We start from the raw sequence: 21,665 nt of genomic DNA, 5'->3' as shown, positions 1-21,665 counted from the left end.
TCTCTCTCCCTTCCTCTCTCTCTCTCTTTTGCTCTAATGAAGCAAATGGCCATGTTGTAAAATGAAGGATGGGGCGGCCCAGATGGTAAGGAACTGAGGAACTTATGAGGAACTGAGACTTTAGTCCTATAGTAAAGAACTGCCAGCAAACAGAATCATGGTGAGTGAGCTAGGAAGTGGGTCCTTCTTAGTCAAAACTTGAGATAACTGCAGGCTTGTGAGTGATCCTGAAGAAGAAGGCCAGAGAAACTGTGAGATGATAAATGCAATTAATTGTTTTAGGCCACTAAGTTCTGGGGTAACTTGTTAATGCAGCAGTAGATAACTGATATATGGGAAGTGATATGACCATGAACCAAGGAACACTAGCAGGCTCTAGAAGTTAGAAGAGACAAATAACAGATCCTCCCCTGGAGCCTCCAGGAGGAATAAATCTTGCCAACAACTTGATTTTATTCCAGTGAAACTGATTTTGGACTTCTGATCTCCAGAACTGTAAGAGAATAAATATATGGTTACCAAGTTTGTGGTGACTTGGTTTAGCAGCCATAAGAAATTAATATAGCTGTCTATAAGAAACTCACTTCTAATACAGCAATATAGGCAAGTTGAAAATAAAAGATCAAAAATATATATCATGCAAACATTAATAGAAATCCAAACCAAAACAGAGGGCTATATTAATATCATGTAAAGTAGACTTCAGAGCAAAGATTACTAGGGACAGAGAGGGATATTACATAATGACAATAAGGTAAATCCAGCAAGAACACTTAGACATCCTAAATGAGTATACACCAAATAACAGAATTACAAAATATGTGAAGCAATTTTTTAGAGCTGAAAAGAGAAAGAGACAAATTCACAACTAGAATTGGAGACTTCAACATCCCTCTCTCCGTTATTGGTAGAAAAATTAGACAGAAAAACAGAAGGATATAGTGCAATCCAACAATACCACAACAGGGTCTAATTAACATTTGTAGTACACTCCACCCAGCATCGGTAGAATACGCATGCTCTTCAAATGTNTTAAAAAAAAAAAAAAAAAAACTCTACAAGAGAAGTGAAATCACATAGAATGAGCTCTCTAAAGTTCTCTGAGAAAGATATCAGGAATATCTCTAAATACTTGGAAACTACACAGCATCTAAAAACTCAGTGGCTGAGCCTGGCTGGCTCACTTGGTAGAGCATGCAACTCTTGATCTTGGGGTTATGAGTTCGATCCCCACATTGGGTATAAGAGATTGAAAAACAAAACAAACAACAAAAAACCAAAAATCTCAATGGGTAAAAGAGAAAGTCTCAGGGAATTTCTTTTCTAAACAAGAAAGTGAATGAAAATGAATGTACAATATATAAAAAGCTATAGGACACAGCAAAAGCAGTGCTGACAGGAAAATTTATAGCACTAAATATACATTGGAAAAAAAGAAACATCTCAAATCAATAACCCTAAGCTCCCACCTCAAGAAAGTAGACAGAGAAGAACAAAATAAACCCAAAGTAAGTAGAAGGAAGGCAGTAATAAATATAAGAGAAGAAATCACTGAAATTGAAAACAAAAACAGTAGACAAAAATAAAGGAAACAAAGAGCATAAAAAAAAAAACAGACAAACCTCTAGCAAAACTGATCAGGGAAAAATAGAGAAGAGACAAATCACCAATATCAGGGATTAAGCAAATGATATAATTACAAACCCCACAGATATCAAAAAGATAAGCGAATTCTACAAATAATGCAAAACACATAAATTTGACAACTTAGATAAAATAGACCAATTCCTCAAAAGATTAAAACTAGATCATTTTAATAGCCTTATAAAGGAAACTAAATTTTTAATTTTTCAAACTTCTGAAAAATTTCCAGGCCCAGATGATTTCACTGGAAGGAATTCCACCAAATTGTTAAAGAATTAATACCAATTACATAATCTCTTCCAAGAAACAGAAGAGAAAGAAATAAGTTCTAATTCATTCTATGAAGCTAGTATTACCCAAATACCAAAATCAATACTGTGGTTTCTCTTCAGATCGCATAAACCTTTTGCCTTTTACCAAATACCAAAATCACATAAAGGTGTGTGTGTGTGTGTGTGTGTGTGTGTAAACAATAGATCACAATTCCTTATAAATGTAGACAGAAAAGTCTTTAATAAAATATTAGCAAATAGAATTCAGTGATATGTGAAAAAAAATTACACACCATGACCATGCAGTTTATTTCAGAGATGAAAAGCTAGTTCATCAGTCAAAAATTAATCACTGTAGTCCACTATATTGACAGGCTAAAGAAGAAAAAAATCACAAAACCTTATCAATCAATGCAGAAAAGACATTTGATAAAATTAACATCCATTTATGATAAAAACTCTCAGAAAAGTAGGAAGAGAAGGGAACTTCCTCAACTTAATAAAGAATATCTACCAAAAACCTACAGATAACATTATACTTAATGATGAAATAATGACTATTTCTTTTTGTTTGTTTGTTTTTAATAGTTTATTGTCAAGTTGGTTTCTATATAACACCCAGTGCTCATCCCCACAAGTGCCCTCCTCCATGCTTCCAGAGATCAAGATCACAACAAAGATGTCCAGTCTTAGTGCCCTTGTTCAACATAGTACTAGAAGTTTTATGGCAAGAAAATGAAATAAGAAGCATACAGATTGGAAAAGAAAAAAATTAAACTGTTCCTGTTTTCAGATGACATGATTATTTACTTTGAAAAACCCAAGGATTCTACAAAAAAAAAAAAAAAAAAGGAAGGAAGGAACTCTCTTAGAACTGAGTCCAGCAAGGTCACAAGATATAATATAAACATACCAAAAAATATATTTCTATGTACTAACAATGAAAATGTGGACATCAAAATAAAAAATGCAATGACTCAAAAAATTTAGACGTAAAGCTGACAAAACACGTACAGAACTTCTATGCTGAAAACTCCAAAATTCTGATGAAAGAAATCAAAGAAAATCTAAATAAAAACATACCATGTTCATGGTTTGAAAACTCAGCATATGAATCTGTCAATTCTCTCAAAATAGATTTATAGATTTAATGTAATTCTGTCAAAATCCCAGCAAGAGCTTTTGTTGATATAGACAAGATTCTTCTAAAATTTTGCAAAGGCTATGGAACTAGAATAGTTCAAAGATTTTGAAAAAAGAATAAAGTAGATCTTAATCAGTTGGAGCTAGTATAACAAAATACTGTAGACTGGGCAGCTTATGAACAATAAAAATTTATTGCTGACAGTTTTGGAAGCTGGAAGTCTGAGATCAGGCTGCCACCATGGTTGGGTTCTGGTGAGAGCCCTCTTCCAGTTTGCAAATTGACAACTACTCATTGTATCCTCCTTATGTGGTATAAAGAGATTGAGAATGCTCTTTGGGGTCTTTTCATAAGAGCACTAATCTCATTCATAAGGGCTCCACCCTCATGGCCTAATTACCCTTCAAAGCTGCCACCTCCTAATACCCTCATATTGGGAGATAGGATTTCAACATATGAATTTTCAGAGGACTTAAAAATGTAGTCCATTGCAAAGTGAGAGGACTCATTTACCCAATTTCAAGACTTCTTATATACTCTAGTAATCAAGACAGTGTGGTGTTAGTAGAGGGAAAGACACATAGATCAATGAAGAAAAAAAACAGAGAAACCCAAATTATACCCCCACAAATATCACCAAGTGATTTTTTACAAAGGTGCAAAAGCAATTCAATAGAGGAAAGACAGCCTTTTAAACAAATGGTGCTGGAGCAATTGGACACCCAAAAGCAATAAAACAAAACAACAACAAAAAACCCCCACTTCAATCCAAGTCTTATACTTTATATTAAAATTAACTTAAAATGGAAAGTGCTCTGAAACAGAAAATGTGAAACTCTAAAACTTTTAGAAAAAAAGATAGGAGAAAAATCATTGGGATGTATGACTAGGCAGACAAAAGGTTCTTAAACTTGGCACCAAAAGCAAAATCTATTAAAAGAAAAAAAAATCACTAAATAGGACTTTAGTAAAATAAGTTTAAAACATTTGTCTGTGAAAGACTCTGTTAAAAGGAAAAAAAGACAAGCTACAAAGTTGAAGAAAATGTTTTCGAGCCACGTATTTGACAGAAGATTTAGATCTAGAATATATAGACCACTTTCAAAACTCAACAGTAAGAAAAAAAATCCAACTAGAAAAGGGACAAAAGAAATATTGCACCAAGGATGATATACAGATGGCAAATAAGCACAGGAAAAGATGTTCAACATCATTAGCCAGTAGGGAAGTGCAAATTGAAACCACAGCGATATATCACTGCGCACTTATCACAATGACTAAAATAAGGCAAAGAATGACAACACCAAATACTGGTAAGGAGTCAGAGAACCTGGATCACTCCTTTATTTTTTCATTTTTATTTAATTTATTTTTTCTTAATTTACATCCAAGTTAACATATGGTGCAACAATGATTTCAGGAGCAGATTCCTTAATGCCCCTTACCCATGTAGCCCATCCCCCCTCCCACAACCCCGCCAGTAGGTTTATTCCTTAGCAATAAAAAGGAATTAATAATCAATATACATAAGAACTTGAAAGAATCTCTAGGGAATCATGCTGAGTGGGAAGAAAAGCTGATTCCAACAGATTATGCACTGTGTAATTCCATTTATGTAACATTTTTGAAATGAAAAATTACTGTAGTAGAGAACAGCTTAGTGCCGCCAAGGGTTAAAGTCAGGGTGAAAGTGGGAGTAAAGTGGATATAAATATAAAAGCAAAACATGAAAGATCCTTGTGGTGTTTGAAGTGTTCTGCATCTTGACTAAATGAACTTCGCTATCCTGGTTATGTTATAATACTGTTGCTTTAGAAGATGTTACTATTGGGGGAATTGGGTAAAGGGTACACAGGATCTCTGTATTACTTCTTATAGGTGCATATGAATCTGGGGTACCTGGTGGCTCAGTCAGCTAAGAAACTGACTCAGGTCATGATTTCACAGTTCATGAGTTCGAACTCCACGTTGGGCTCTGTACTAACAGTGTGAAGCTTGCTTGGGATTCTCTCTCTCCCTCACTCTCTGCCCCTCCCCCACTTGCTCTCCCTGTCTCTCAAAATAAATAAACTTTTTAAAAAAGCTTACAAGTTCACATGCTTTTAAGTTTTTCTTTCTTTTTTTAAAATATAATTTATTGTCAAATTGGCTTACATACAACACCCAGTGCTCATCCTAACAAGTGCCCTCCTCAATGCCCATCACCCATTTTCCCCTCTCCCCCACCCTCCCATCCACTCTCAGTTTGTTCTCTGTATTTAAGAGTATCTTGCAGTTTGTCTCCCTCTCTCTGTTTGTAACTATTTTTTTAAGTTTATTTATTTATTTTGAGAGAGAGAGAAAGCACAAGTGGGGAAAGAGCAGAGAGAGATAGAATCCCAAGAAGACTCCACACCACCAATGCAGAGCCTAATATGGGGCTTGAATCCACAAGCCGCAAGATCATGGCCTGAGCCAAAGTCGGACACTGAACTGACTCAGCCACGCAGGTGCCCCTAAAAGTATTAAGGTTTAAGGTTAATAAAATAATCCTTGTGCCTGCAATAATATCAAAATATATTTCATGGCAAAAAAGAAAAAACCCTCTGAGTGATATGTGGAAACTAATTTGACAATAAACTATTTGTAAAAAAAAGAAAAAAGAAAAAAGAAAAAACCTTCACAAGAAATAAGGTAGGTTACCTCGTAATAACACTTTCCAATCACCAGGAAGATAATTCTAAACTTATATGCATCTAACAACATAACTTTAAAACATAGAGCAAAAGCTTACAAAACTAAAAGGGATTTTAACAAATACACTACACCATCACAGAGAACACATCTCTCTCAATAATCAAAGATAAAGCAAATAAAAGTATCGATAAGGATAAAGGAATATTTGAACAACTCAGTTAATAAACCCAAGATCATTCATGAAATACAGCATCCAACAAAAGAAGAAAATTCATTCCTTGTTTTCACACTTGACACATTTACAAATACTGACCAGGTGCAAACCCACAGAACAAGTCTCAAAGGTGACCACAATGTATCTAAGTTAAGATTCAATAACAAAAAAAAATAATTAAAGAGCCCTGCGTGTTCGGAAAATTTAAAACAATTCAAGACAACTCCAAGAAGAAATCTTATAGAAATAGAAAAATATTTAAGATCAAACCATAACGAAAATATCACATATCAAAACCTGAGGGTTGGACCTGATGCAGTATGTTAAGGGAAAATTAGAGCCTTAATATTTATCTTAAAAAGAAAGAATTAAAAATTAATTAGGTAGGGAGAAGAAGGGGGGAAATGGTGGGGGAAAGGGAGAGAGGCAAACCATGAGAGACTCTTGAATGCTGACAAAAACTGAGAACTGATGGATGTAGGGGGGAGGGGGGATGGGCATGGAGGAGGGCACTTGTGGGGATGAGCACTGGGTGTTATGTGGAAACTAATTTGACAATAAACTATTTGTAAAAAAAAAAATTAAAAATTAAAAAAAAATTAACTAGTAAGCATGCTAACATTAAAAATTAAAAATTATAACAATAATAAATCCAAAAAGTAGAAGATAAAGAGGAGGAAAATTAATAAAATATAAAAATACAATAAAGAGATATCAACAAAAATAAAATCCATATGTTTAAAATCCATATGTTTGAAAAGCTTAATAAAATAGACAAACTTCTGACGAGAGAAAGAGATTGAGAGAGGGAGAGAAGGCTCGAATAAATACAATTAGTTAAGGAAAAGAGGACATAAACACAGATGCAGCATGTGTGCACCAGAAGATGTATACAAGAATATTTACACCAATATGTTTGTGGTACCAAACTAAAAAACCCACAAATGTCCTTCAAAGTGCATAAGTAAGGGGGCCTGGGTGGCTTAGTCGGTTAAGCGTCCGACTTTCACTTAGGTCATGATCTCGCGGTTCGTGGGTTCGAGCCCCGCGTCGGGTTCTGTGCTGACTGCCAGCTCAGAGGCTGGAGCCTGTTTCAGAGTCTGTGACTCCCTCTCTCTCTGACCCTCCCCTGCTCATGCTGTCTCTCTCTCTCTCTCCTAGAAATAAATAAAACATTAAAAAAATTTTTAAAAAGTGCATAAATAAATTATACTCATATAATTCAATAATACTTGGAAGTAAAAATGTATGAACTACACCTGCAAACATCAAAATGGATGAATCCAAAAAACAAAATGTCGAGCATGAAAAAGAAAAGTCACAGATGAACACATGCCTTATGATTCCATTTGCAAAAAGTGCTAAAGGGATGAAACTAAGTAATACCTTTCTAATTTAGGAATTCTACATATAGGAGTAATATTAGAAATATTTGCTGACTATTCAGGCAAGAGTCACAGGCACCAACCAATCAGAGTGGACACCCAGCCAACCAAAACAGACACCAGCTGTAAACAATGGGAGATGCTTTACCTGAGCAACAGGCTAAATGTCAGTCCTCTACACCATCACAGGATAACTACAAAGAAATACAGGAGGATTTATTAGCACAAAACTCTTGTTAGTAGTTATCTTGGACTGGGAGGAATTAGGAAACGATAGGGGAGAGGAATCCCAAGGGATCTATGATAATGTTCTGATCTCTTGTGTTGGGTGGTTGGTTCAAGGATGCTCATTTGGTGATGCTGCTGCTGCTGATGATGTAAAAGGAGGAGGAGGAGAAAGATTGTACCAACTCCTTTTATATGGATGATATGTTTCACTAGAATCTTTTTTTTTAATAACACTGGATTTAGGCTCAGAAATCTTGGGTTTCACATCTATATAAGTTTCTTACTAACTAAAACTCAAAGGTTGTGACCTAACCACAACCACCTAACTACCTACCACCTACGGTAACAGCCTCAAACCTGGCGTCCTGAGTCCAGAGCTCACTCTTCTACACCTGATTCCACTGCAGAGCTTCCTTTAAGCTTCATTCTCTTGAACATGAATGGTTTGTCAACTGTAAAGCTGTTGTACTCAGGCTTCCAGGGGGTACGACCCCAGGGTCACCATGCACACAACTGTTGATGGAACTAGTATCCCCTTGCGAGCAATGCAAGTGTGCTCCTTGGGGTTGTGTAACTTGGTGCTACTAGCTCACTGGTTCTCCAGGAGAACTTCTGGAAGAAGAAATTTGCCATTGGGTTCAGGACAAAAAGATTGTCTATGCCAACAAAATTATTACACAGGAATTTAAAAAGTTAAGATTTCCAAATCCAAACCAACCTCCAACACCCAGGCCACTTTTTTATAACAACTATTGTCATGGCCCTAAATTTACCTTTTACAAAGCATCTTCACACCCATTATCTCAGGTCCACTCAGTCAGTGCTTCCCCTGACATAATTCACATCTAGAATTGGGGCTGGTCTCTTTTGGCTTTGGTAAGCTGCTCAGTGATGTTCCCTGGGTGCCTCTCTCTTCCTGCATGTCTCTTGGGGCAGTCCAATCTGTAACCTACTCACATCCAACCTCCCCCAAGGCCCTCACGGAACCTCCCCAGTAGAAATGGATCTTTGTTACCCCATAATAGCACAACCTTGGGTATCTGTCTCTATACATTTGAAGCATCTAGTAGATTTATCTCCTTACTCTTTTGTTCTTAGGATTCCAGTTTTTCAACCTTGGCACTATTGAGATTTGGGTCCAGACAGTATTTTATTATAAGGACTCCCTATGCATTGTAGGAAATTCCCCAGTATCTCTGGCCTCTACCTACTAGATAACAATACCTACCCCCTTCTTCCCCACCCCTATCCCATTGCGACAGCCAAAAACATCTCCAAACATTACTAAATATCCACTAAGGGTTAAATCGTCCCTTGTGGTGAACCACTGCCCTGGGCTATGGGCACGCTGAGGACAGAGCAGTGACTTACACACTTATTCACTGTATCCCTGTCTAATGTTGTCCTGGCACATAGGCACTTAGCAGTATAGAAAAATCACCTAGCATGTGCCAGATATAGTCTGGCGTATGTCAGTGTTGACTACCCTCTGGTCATTCAAGGCCACATCTTCATGCAACTAATACTAGTATTAACTTGATATTTTCCTTTACATTGACTCATTTTATCTCAAATCAGCCGCCCAACATAGTACCTACATATAGTAAGCACAGCACCTGATACAAAGTGGGTGCTTAGTAATATTTGCGAACTATAAGTGAATTTCACTTTTTAGCTCTTAGTATCAGCTTCACAGGAAGAAACTGATTTCTTGATGGCCTATCTAGTCAGTTAGGGATCTCTGTCTTCTGTAACAAATAAACCCCAGAATTTAAAATTTTTAACACAATGCGATTTTACTGACAACGGTCCACCCAGGGTGTTCCCAGCTACCAGGTGACTCTCCATGTGGCAAGTGACACGCACCACTTACACTCACCTTCCACTAGTGAGGACCACTCCCAAGGCCCCAGCTCAGTGCAAAGGGGCCTGGAAAACAGAGTCACTGGCTGGCCAGCTTCATGCCAGTGATGCCTCAATGCTGCGGAACTAGGTGCTCTGTTTTAGTGGGTAGCTAGCTGGCCCTGCCTCAGCTCATGTAAGGCATTGTCACTTCACTTCTCAGATACTACTTTCTCCTCCATAATGTCCCCTCCACAGCATCCTATCATCCAAGCCAGCTAACTATGCCTCTGATGTGGCCAAGAAGGAACAGTAGGGAAATTCATGTAGACAATGGATTCAGGAATCAACATACTCATCCCACCCTTTCCACCATTTGCCATTAGACAAATGGTAAAACCGAGAGAGAAGAAAAAGGTCTACTCAGGATTACCCACCAAGTCAGGGGCAGTACAAGACTCTGAGTTGTCTGCACCAGGCTGGCAGCAACGAGGCCCATTCACCCAGCTTCAATAGAAGCAGCCCAGGAATTAGTGCTGATGTCTATGCCCCACTCTGGAGTTCCTGACACCTCTTCTTGGATCTAGGCCCTTTCAAAAGGAGCATTTCAAATAGGAGCCATCAACACTTACAGAGGGTGGGTCTTAATCCACAGAGGATCATTAGCTTTACCCAAGTGATGGGACATCCATCACCACCTCCCATTCTTCTACCAATTATCTATCTGCTAATTATCTGGGATTAAGAATTGACACGGAGCGACATGGTCATTAACCACATATTTGCACGGCTTATTCATGTTAGTGGGGCTGCTTGGTCTCACCGAGTCTAATTGGACCTGCCCACAACGCTGCACAACACATTTACATCTACTTGGCTGTCAGCAGCCAATGAAGGACTGCAGGATGTGTTTACTTCCAAAGGGACTTGGCTCTTGGCAAAAGCTTTTCTGCAGGCACGCTGGGTGTCTTGGCTTTCTGGCAATACGGACTGCAACTTAACTCAGAGCACACATTCAATTACTTGTCAAGCATATGTTAGCTCAAGCACTGTCGCAGACACGACACTGGCCCCAAGATATTTCAAAAAGATGAATGAGACACTGTTCCTACCACCTGGAAGCTTTGTCTTCAGTCAAGGAAACCCATGCAAGCAGAGGAAGCAAGAGCCGTGAGAGAAGGAAAGCAGAACGCCATGGGAGTGCAACACCGGGGAAGATCTGTTTGGTCTGAGAAATCAGGGGAGGCCTCACAGAAGAGGTGGCATTTTCAGCAAAAAGCCACATAGAGAAAGGAATTCTAGGTGGAAGGAGCTGCAAAAGCAAGGGTACAGAGATGTGTGAGGAGATTAAGGAGTGACCTAGTGTGGACGGCACACATGCCGCAGATGGGAAGGAGGTGGCCTGGCAGACTGGGGTCAGGACATGGGAGGGAAGGAGGTGCCTAGCAGACTGGGTCATACCATTGAGAATATTGAGTGTTCTGCTAAGGTCTGAAAATGTTTCCTCTGAGTACCAGGAACATGGAAGCAATTTTGTTCTGGTGTGTATGTGTGGGTGGGCATGTTTTAGTAAAAAATTTTTTTGAAAAATAGCATACATACAGAAAATTGTAAACATTCTCCCAAACTGACCACACCTATGCAAACATCACCCAGCTAAAGAAACAAATCATTACTAAAACTCCCCAAATCAGGGCCCCTGGGTAGCATAGTTGGTTAAGCGTACAACTCCAGCTCAGGTCATGATCTCAAGGTTTGTGAGTTCGAGCCCCGTGTTGGGCTCTGTGCTGACAGCTCAGAGCCTGGAGCCTGCTTCGGATTCTGTGTCTCCCTCCCTCTCCCTGTTCCTCTCCCACTTGCACTCTGTTTTGCTGTCTCTCTCTCAAAAATAAATAAAGAATAAAAAATATTTTTAAAAACCTCCCCCTTTCAGGGAGAAAGAGAAAGCACTACTCTGACTTGAACATCATAAATTAGTTTTCCCTATTTTCTTGCATTTGGCTTCTTTTACTAAACACAATGTTTTCAAAACTCATCCATGTTGCTATACATAAATGTAGTTTTTCCTTTACCATTGCTAATATTCCATTGTATAAATGTATCATAATTATCTTTTTAAATTTTTTCAATGTTTTATTTATTTCTGAGAGAGAGAGAGAGACAGCATGAGCAGGGGAGGGTCAGAGAGAGAGGGAGACACAGAATCCGAAACAGGCTCCAGGCTCTGAGCTGTCAGCACAGAGCCCCATGTGGGGCTCAAACTCACGAACTGTGAGATCATGACCTGAGCCGAAGTCGGACGCTTAGCCAAACTGAGCCACCCAGGCGCCCCAAATGTATCATAATTATTAACAAGCATTGCGTAGTTTCCAGATAGGGGCTGTAAGTCTTCTTGTGCATGTCTTTTGGTGTTTTCATGGAGGCACATTTGTTAGCTACCTATCTAGCAGTAGAATTGCAGGTCATAGGGAATGCAGGTATCTGTATGAATAGACACTGTTAGTTTCCCAAAGCCGTTTTGTCCATTTGCACTCCCACCAGGAACGCGCAGAGTTCTGGTTGTTCTATACCCTCACCAACACTTGATATTGTCGGCCTTTGTATGTCTTAGGCTAGTTTGTTTGGAGGGGAGTGACACGATCCTACCTAGGCTGAAGGATGTTCACTCTGGCAGCAGCATAGTGTGGTGGTTAGAAAAGAGGGAGCTGGCACAAGTGGACCAGTCATGAAGCTCGACTGTAAGGTCCAGGAGAGAGGGGTAATGAAATAAGTGGCAACAGAACTGGGGAAAACAAAACAAAACAAAAAAAAACCCAGCTGACTAAAAGAGGCACTGAAGGGGTGGAATACAAGAACAAGAACACAAGGTAAAAGTGGACTTAAGAGGGAGATGGAAGGTTTTTGCATGAGGTGACTGGCTAGGTAAAGGGCGTCAGGTTTGAAGTCAGGAGAAAACAACCTAATTTGGGACACACTGTGTTTGCAAGGTAGGACAAAAGGGAGATGTCCAATAAACTGTTGGTTAGATGAGTCTGTTGCTAAGGGATGAGGTCAAGGCTGGCGACACTGAGTTAGGATGTATCATCACAGAGGTAGGGGTTGNGGGGGGGGGGGGGGGTTGCATGAAATGAAGAGAGGAGGGCTGAAGACCAGCCGCCTACCTTCAGGGGATGAGCAGAGGAAGAAGAACAAGAGACAACATCGCTTCCCTCTGAAATGCTGGCAGGGGCTGTGAAGTGTGAGTCAGGCCCTTTGAGCACCAGCAGCAGTCTGGGGTCCGTCTCACTAGCCACAGTTTTCTCCTGAATGAATTTGCATCACTAACTTCAAAACTGCATTGTGAAATCCGCATCAGATTGCGTACCTCTGGCAGCATCCTGGGGACAATGAGACTCATAGCATCCTGGGGCTGGGAGTCCTCTCCACCTCTACCACATCTCTGCCAATTAGTTATCCAGCACTCCAGGCAGGGAGCTCATACTTCCCACGGCAGCCATTCCACTGTTGAGCAAGTGAGGAGATAAGAAAACCTTTTCTTACAAATGCAATCTCACCAGGTTCAAGTCAAAGGGAAAAATAAAGCTACACTCTAATGATGATGACCCTGGGTAGTATAAGATGCAAAAACTCTTGAGTTCTGGAAAATCTGTTTCTGTTCATGTATCCACCAGCATCTTCCTGCTAGGGTTGGGGTCATGGCGTTTGACTCCCTCCCAGGAAGTTACAGTGATTTCACTACCATTTGCACACTGGATGGGAATGTGCTCATCCGCTTCAGGCATTCTTCTGGCTTCATCAAGCAGTGAGTACTGCCCTGGAATTTGGCCAGTCTCTCAGGACTCAAGCAGTGCATGCCACAGCACAGATCCGCCAGGCTGGACACGCGGGAAGAATGAGCGGCTGAGTCGAGCGAGCCCACTGCAAGCAAGGTGGGCACAATGCCATTCTGTTCCACATATTTTTTCTAAATATGTATCTGCACCTGGCCCTGTGGGGGTCTCTGGAGAAGATGAAGCAAGACAGACATGATTAAAACATGGCTCCCATCCTGGGGGAAATTGGTGGAAGAAACAGACATGCAAAAGAGAAAGGTGGATGAAACCTTTTTTTTTTTTTTTTTTTGCTTTATTTTTATAAGTTGCCAGAACACCCACTTAAGCAGCCTCTGTAGGGTCTGAATTATGGAAATATGGATTCTGGAAAAGACATCAAGGAAAAATGCCCTTGAACCTCAATGGAAAGGGTCTTATCAACCACTGTTAAAACTGACATAGCGGGGTGCCTGGGTGGCTCAGCTGGTTAAGCTCTGACTTTGGCTCAGGTCATGATCTCACAGTTTGTGGATTCAAGTCCCACATTGCGTTCTGTGCTGACAGCTCAGAGCTTGGGGCCTATTCAGGGTATGGGATATGGTCATGGGATACACCACTTAACATCACATATTGCACCCGCAGGAGCTAGCCTCATAGAATGCTGAAATGCCCTTCTAAAGGCACAAGGTACCACCTCTGAGGCAACATCCTGAAAGGATAGAGAGCCATCCTTCAGGATGTAGTATATTCATTAAATCAGAGACCCCTATATGGTGGTGTGACCCCACTAGGAAGGACAGATGGCCTGGGAACCAAGGGGTGGAAGCAGCACTGGCCCTACTAACCCAATGACCTTCAGTCCCAATGACCTTCTGTAAGACTGTGTGCTTTCTGTCCCACAACTTTGGGCTCTGCAGGGTCTCACTTCCATGAATCTGGTTAGTTTATCATGAGTCTTCAGTTGGACTTCTTTTTTTTTTTTTTTTCCAGTTGGATTTCTTGATTGGAACTTATTGTTTTATTAGAAAATTAGTTGATTTGCAGAAATTGATTGCATTTTTATAGACCAATATTGAAGGAACAGAAAGAAATCAAGAAACTGATCCCATCCACAATTGAACAAAAAAACCATTAAATGCCTAGGACTAAACCTAACCAAAGATATAGGAGATCTGTATGATGAAAAGTATAGAAAACTTATGAAGGAAATTGAAGAAGACACAAAGAAATGGAAAAACATTCCATGCTCATGGATCGGAAGAATAAATATTGTTAAAAGGTCATTACTACCCAAANAAATGGATCAAGAAGATGTGGTTTATCTATACGATGGAATACTACATGGCAATGAGAAAGAATGAAATCTGGCCATGTGTAGCAACATGGATGGACCTTGAGGGTGTTATGATGAGCAAAATAAGTCAGGCAGAAAAGGACAGATACCATATGTTTCCACGTATAGGTAGATTAGGAGGAACTTAACGGAGGAGAAGGGGAAAACTAGTTGGGGAGAGGGAGGGAGGCAAACCATGAGAGACTCTTGAATGCTGAGAACAAACTGAGGGCTGATGGGGGTGGGGGAGAGGGGAAGGGGGTTAATGGGCATGGAAGAGGGCACTTGTTGGATGAGCAATGGGTGTTATATGGAAACCAACTTGACAATAAAATATTTAAGAATGAATGAAAGAATGAATAAATAAATAAATAAATATTTTAAAAAAGAAAATTATTTGATTTGCTCATCTTCATTGTGGTGATGATTGCACTGGCATATGTATATGGCATAACTCATCAAATTACACAATTTTTAAAGATTATTTTGAGAGAGAGAGCATGCACACATATGTGTGCGTGTGTGTAGGAGAGGCAGAGAGAGGAGGAGAGAGAGAATCCCAAGCAGGCTCCAGCAGTGTCAGTGCTAAGGACCCTGACACAGGGCTCGATCCCACAAACTGTGAGATCATGACCTGAGCCGAAATCAAGAGTTGATTTCCGATAACCGACTGAACCACCCAGGTGTCCCTAAGTTGTACATTTGAAGTAATTTACATAAAAAAAACTGTAAAAAGAGAGATGCCTGGCTGACTCAGTTAGTAGCGTGTGCAACTCTTGATCTCAGGGTTGTGAGTTCAAGCCGCACATTGGGTGCAGAGATCACTTAAACATAAAATCTTTTTTAAAATCTGTAAAAAGAAAAAAAAATGGAATAGTTATGTGAAAGACATAATCTCAAAAATATTAAGATTTCAATAGGGATTTTGGTAAAAATATAGAACGTAGGTAAGAAAAATCAAGAAACCCTTCATAGGGGAAGTATAGACACGATTCAAACTTGACCAAATATATTTTTGTAATAACTTCAAATGCTCTCTTTAAAAGCGGAACTACCTTAGGGGTGCCTGGGTGGCTCAGTCAGTTGAGCATTGGACTTCGCCTCAGGTCATGATCTCCCAGCATGGAGCCTGCTATGGATTCTCTGCCTCCCTCTCTCTCTGCCCCTTCCCTCCTCTCTCTCTCTCTCTCTCTCAAAAATAAGTAAATGTTAAAAATAAGGTTGGACTACCTTAAGGAGAAGTCATCTCCTACTCCTCAGGTCAGGATGGGTTTGGTTGTGCAGGCTGGGGCAAAGCCTTGGAAGAGGGGATTGCTCTGTAAAATGAGGGGAAAGAATCACCATGCTGGGAAGAGGGGAGGCACCTGGGAGAGAGGGGAAAGGGTCAGCAGGGCGGGATGCTGCATGGGTGGAGGATGGAGGGTTGAGAGGATGGAGAGTTGAGAGCCTTTAGGGGCACAGCAACACAAAAGGGACTTTGGGAGGAAAAGAATTAATAGAGAGGATTTTGAAGTTGTTTGCCATGGTGTGTGCTATGGGCCTCTTTCTCTCTGGTCACTTCTGCACAGTCTTTAGCAAAGGCTGCATTGCTCACTAGCTCTTTTATGTGAAAGGGGATCCTTTTGGGAGTTCTAAAGGGGGCCGGGGATGAGTTGTACACCTGTCTTGATGCAAGGCAAGAACAGGTTGTGCAACGAAGCTGGAGTTAAAGGCTCCCAAGTGAATGAGCAAAAATTTCTTTTTTAGGCCTTTAGAAATGACTTTAGGCCCTCCAAGGCTGTAGATCAAGCTGAGATCTCCAAGGGGTAAAGAAGGACCCAGTTAATATCCAGGTTCAAGGTGAGGGGAATAGGGAGGGAATAGCATGAGGAGGTATACATCTGACATGATGAAAAGATGCTGGAGAATAGGAGGGCACAGAGGAGGGAGGGAGGGTTTAGAAAGAGCTGGAGGTTTGAGGGGTCTGCTGGGCCGAGAGGCTAGGAATTCACCTTATACCTTGTCCCCCCTCAAACCACTACCCTGGAGAAACTGACAACCAGCCTCCAGCACAGATCTAGTCTCCCCACCCCCCCATCCCTCTTTTCTAAATCTCACTTTCCTAAATCAATTATGTTGGCCTAGAGAGACAACTGAGATGGAAACTCTCAGAAAAGAAGAATCACCCTTGTGGGAAGGAAAGGGCTGGAGTAGAGACAGGGGCTTCTATCCAACACCCACAGACCACCATTCCGGGTGCAGTACAGAGGTTCTGGGGAAACCCTAGTCATGCAATTTAGGGACCACAAACTGAATTATTCAGAGTTCAGAGAACCTGCAGAACAGAGTCCTCAACCTTCGTTCACCAGTCTTGGCTCAGCCTTTCCTATGTGTTACAACTAATCTGGATAGCAGTGCTGAGCCTCTGAAAGTTTTTAATCAGGTGCTGTCCTCATGGAGCAGAATTCTACCTTCTAGAGCAAATCCCATTTGAGATTTTGGACCCTTCCTCAGGAGAGGCCTTCCAATTGAAGAAAATCAACTGAGGACCCTACAGAAAAGACCTTTCTCTGAGGTTTAAAAAAAAAAAGAAAATAGAAAATACTTTTATCCACTTTACAAATGAATAAAAGAGAAGGAATGCCGAGCTCCATTAATGCACCGTAGAAAAGTTATCCATGAATAATGATCTGCCTAGAGAGAAAAGAGGAAGAATTGAGTCCAAGCCCCTCATTTGTTTCTTGTCTTTCAACATCAAGGCAGGGGTAAGAAGAAGTGCCAAGAGGGAGCATTTGCAGGTAAGTTTCTGCCAGAACAGTCCAGAGCTCTCAAGAGTTTGACTTAGTCTCTCCTTTCCATGAGACTCACTCAGGTCTACAGTCTCTGAGAATGTCAGCTGCGAGAGCCCATCTCTCTCTGAAAACAAAGCTTTCAGCAGGGGAACTCAGAGGAAGGAGTCAGAACCTAGAATATTTTGGGGTTCTCTGCTAGGCCCACCCAAGGGAATGAAAGAATGAGGGAGTTGGCCAGTGGGTCTTGTCCACTAGGTGGCGGTGTGAGGTGCAGTGGTAGGACTCTCTGGATTTAGGTCCTGATTTGGGACAAACTGTTTAACTTTCCTAAGGCTCATATTCCTGTGGAGATACGCTTGGCCTGCATCCTTCACAGCGTAGTTGTGAGGATCTGATGGGACAAAGTGTAAAGCACTATTCCATACTGGAGCCTGTCCATTTTCACTGACTTATCTTGTATACTAATGCTTGGGGCTCTCAGAGCCTAGTGTCCCAAGACCATTTTACTCAGCCTCCTAGAAGATCCCTTTGCTCCTCCCTTCACCACATGTGACCATTTCTCCTGGTGTCCCAGGTTGGACAGGTTGCCAGAAAGAAGGTCATGTGACAAGGAACCTGCTTGCTCTTTGGAAAAGCAGGTATTAATGAATCTCTTCTCCTTTTTTCTTGTACCTCTGTTCCTAGCATGGCCCATGTGATTCCAGGACCCCATTGCAGCTGAACTTGCATGGAAGGGTGAATCTATAGGGAAGGGCATGTGACAGAAACCCCCTGGTTGAGAAATGAAAGAAGTGTTGTGCAAGGATATAGGGGAATGTGACTTCTGCCAGGCCTGCTGGGTCCCCCATCCCCATTCTGCTCCCAGCTGCAACTTGTACCTCTTGTCTTGTGGAACCATCTGGGCTAACTTCTTAATGGGGACAGCAAGATCCCCGCTGGAAGGATCGATAGAGTGACTGTAGAAGCTGATCTTCTGATGTTTGGGGAGTTTGGGGAAGATGCTGCTCCCTCTGGGTCCACTTTGGTTTCCACATCTCCTCTGCCCGAGGCCTCCCCTCTCTCACAGGCGTCTCTGGGGGATTCTGCAAGCAGTTGCATTGAGGTGGTAGCCTCTTCCCCTCAGCCCTGGTATCTAGGAGCTCCTGAATACACAAGTCACAAAGGGACTGAGTTTCCAGATTATGGACGGGAAAGAATAGGAGGAAGGGTAGTTCCCAAACAATTGAAGCACATCAATGAATTCTTCTGGGACTGCTTTAGTCTCTTCCTGACACACAGGATGCTGAAGACTCTCAACCCTTGTGAAGGAACAGATAAACCAGAGCAATTGCATCGTCTTCAGTTCCCAATCCCCCAACACTGAAGGTGGGGCTGGGGGGAGAAGGCTCTTGGCAGCAGAAATGGAACCCAGCTCTTCCAGGGTCTCCCCTCTCTGCATGAGTCCTTGGGGCTAGTGTCCTGGTCTCTGGAGAGGGTTTATCCCCAACTAGCATCTCCCTGTCTTATTTAGTGTATTCCCTAATGGGTCCAGTTCAAATACAGGCTAAAGAATCCCCACTGACCTGGGGCACCCCAGGCCCTCTTCGACTTTTCTCCCACTCTCTCAGTCCCTATTAGGGCCTGTGGAGTGTCCTTTCCTAGATACCAGGATGAAGTACAGTCACTCATCCCAAGGGAAATTAAATCCCTGGGTTGGCACTTATTGTAGAAGCAGCTGGAACATTTGTGATGTCTGCCCTCTTGTAGTCCAAAGATCTCAAGAAATTTTTAATCCTCCAACTCCCAACACTCCAATGGGGCCTCTTGGTCTTAAGTACCAGGTTCTGCCTTTGCTGGAGAATTTCCTAGCAATGAGATCTGGGGCAACTGCAGCACCACCTTTGAAAACTTCATCCAGCAGTGAGCCCATGTGGCACAAATACAGCCTCAGGGCAAATTAGCAGGGACTTCTCCAACAAAGGGCAAATGTGGACCTTTACAGCCCTCTATCATAGGTGCCAAAGCAGCAGGGAAGGATCTAGGCCAGAGGACAGTGAGGCATCCAGGAAGCTGCCATGTGAGGGGCCTGGCAAAGTGCCAGCTAGGGAGTGCTATGCAAAGACTCTGTAACATAGCCCAAGGAAGGCCCCCTCCCCAAATAATCTAGTATTTAGAAAGCTACCCCATGAGGAGCCTAGGGTCTGATTATGAGGAGACAAAGTGACTTCATATGTCACTCAGGGAATGACTCATTAAGAGCAACTGGAAAACACCCTAAAGATTCACTTGGACAAAAAGTTGGGTAGATATCTCTGGCAGGAGCCCTTGTAGGTGTATGTCATTCAAGGCTTGTTGCCAACTGCCCCCTCCTGTAAAGTACTATAACCAATAGGAAACTGGCAATTTGGCACCTTCAATGAATCAAAACACTGCCTGAATTCCTTCTGAAAGCTTTCCTTCCTTGATTTAGGCATTAGATAAGCACTAGAAGCCCAGGTTATATGGTTTGGAGTACAGCAGAGGTAGAACTTACCTCTCAAGGTCCTTAAGTCCATTAAACTGTTGATAGAGACCAAAACATAGTTTCCCTGGTCTGCTTTCCCTCTCAGCCACACGTGTTTCAGGGATGACTAAGACAAGGTTGCTTGCTTATTAGCTCTTTGAAACAGGGGCGCCTGGGTGGCTCAGTCGGTTAAGCGTCTGACTTTGGCTCAGATCATGATCTCACAGTTCGTGGGTTCGAGCCCCACGTCAGCTGTGCTGACAGCTCAGAGCCTGGAGCCTGTTTTGGATTCTGTATCTCCCCCTCTCTCTGACCCTCTGCTGCTCATGCTGTCTCTCTCAGAAATAAATAAAACATTAAAAATTTTTGAAAGAAACCATTGGGCAAGTCAGGAGACAAGCTGATCACAAAAAAATTCCCTGAATATTTCTTTCCCTGCCCTCTCAGCTGTGAGCAAGGAAGACAGAAGGTCCTGAGATGTTGGTCATGGTTCACACAAGACCTCCAGTCCAAGGAGAAGACAAACTTTCACCCATCATAGACAAATCGTGGCACAATGTGACTGTACGGGGGACAAGAAAGGCAGTCCAGAGTCACTCCCAGTCAAATGATGGCAGGATACAACCTGTGAGTGGAGTTGTATACCATCAGACTCCTACCTTGGAGAAGCAGTGTCCCAGAGGCAGAGAACAGAGGAAGAGTATTTGGAGGGAATCACCGCAGAACAGAGTATCTCCTTGGAGTTTCCACTTTAGGAAAAAGCTACTGGAGATTAAATTAGGGATTCCTTCAAGGGTCAAATAGTCCAGAGAGATAGTGAAGTCCAAGAAGACTCCAGCTCCGATGTCACAAGTGGAAGATGTTCTGAGAATCAGTGAACTGAGAGATGCTCAGAAACTGAACAAGTAGTCAAGGGGCTTCAGTGACCAAGTATTGCCCCCACACTCCAAATGTTGGCTGCCCAAGATATGGAACAGGCAAGCCTTAAAGAGCAGATTGCTGATGGATTGAGGCTCATATTGGAGGTAGGCTGCAGAGCCAGCCTCAGGGCTTTCCCACTGAAGTGCCCCTTGCCTTAGGTAGCCAGCCTACTTCATTTCCTTCAATCTTTAAATCAATTGGAGGAGTTGACCCTTAATGATACTGTGTCTTCTGACTCACAAACCTTGTAGATATCTCCATTTCTTCAATATCCCTCAGCAGTGTCCTATAATTTTGTGTACAGACATTACACATAATTCAAAACATTTTATCCCTATGTATTTTGTAATTTTATCTAAATGGTATTTTTATTTAAACTTCTAATTGCTCATGGCTTATAGAGATAAAATTTATTTTTGTTTTTTGACCTTATATTCCATGACTTTGTTAAACTCACTTATTAGCTCTAGTGGCTTTTTTTGTTGACTTAGAGTTTCCTTCATAGATGTGTTTTCTGTAAATAAGGAAAATTATATTTCTTCTTTTTGATCTGTATGCCTTTCCTTTTTCTTGCCTTACTGCATTTAGTTCCTCCAGTACAATATTGAATAGAAGTGGTATGTATAGATACCTCGTTCTGATCTCAAGAGTGGAAAACATTCAGCCCTTCAGCATTATGATGTGGGCTGCGGGTGTTTTATAGATGCCCTTTTGTCAAACTGAGGAACTTCCCTTCTATTCTTAGTTTTGAGGGGGTTTTTTGTTTTTGTTTTTGTTTTGAACCAGGAATGGATATTAGATTTGGTCAAATGTTTTTCTGCATCTACTGAAACCATCTTTTTTCTTAGTTTGTAAATATGGTGAATTACATTGATTGCTTGTTTAAAATGTTACACCAACCCCATATTCCTGAGATGAATCTTACCCAGTCATGATGTATT

At 41.5% G+C, this 21,665-nt stretch overlaps 1 protein-coding gene across 4 annotated transcripts in view; it reads right to left on the bottom strand.

The window, feature by feature from the left end:
• Positions 1–261: 261 nt before the first annotated feature.
• Positions 262–21,665, bottom strand: part of TRMO (tRNA methyltransferase O) — a 43,951-nt gene continuing 22,547 nt past the window's right edge. For 2 of the 4 annotated variants that reach the window (XM_077756120.1, XM_077756117.1), the window contains exons 6-7: positions 7,484–7,529; positions 262–493 (exon numbers count right to left, since the gene is read on the bottom strand). In XM_077756120.1, the coding sequence (XP_077612246.1) occupies positions 7,511–7,529 (19 nt within the window). In that variant the 3' untranslated portion in view covers positions 262–493; positions 7,484–7,510. Of the gene's footprint in view, positions 494–2,269; positions 2,292–6,734; positions 7,108–7,483; positions 7,530–21,665 lie in introns of those variants that run through there. The other 2 variants (XM_077756119.1, XM_077756118.1) reach the window with 2 other exon arrangements.

Source organism: Crocuta crocuta, unplaced genomic scaffold (assembly GCF_008692635.1).
Source record: "Crocuta crocuta isolate KB4526 unplaced genomic scaffold, BGI_CrCroc_1.0 scaffold431, whole genome shotgun sequence".
Taxonomy (NCBI): Eukaryota; Metazoa; Chordata; class Mammalia; order Carnivora; family Hyaenidae; genus Crocuta; species Crocuta crocuta.
Note: the sequence above shows the minus strand (reverse complement) of the source record. Positions and strands in the feature narration are given on the sequence as shown.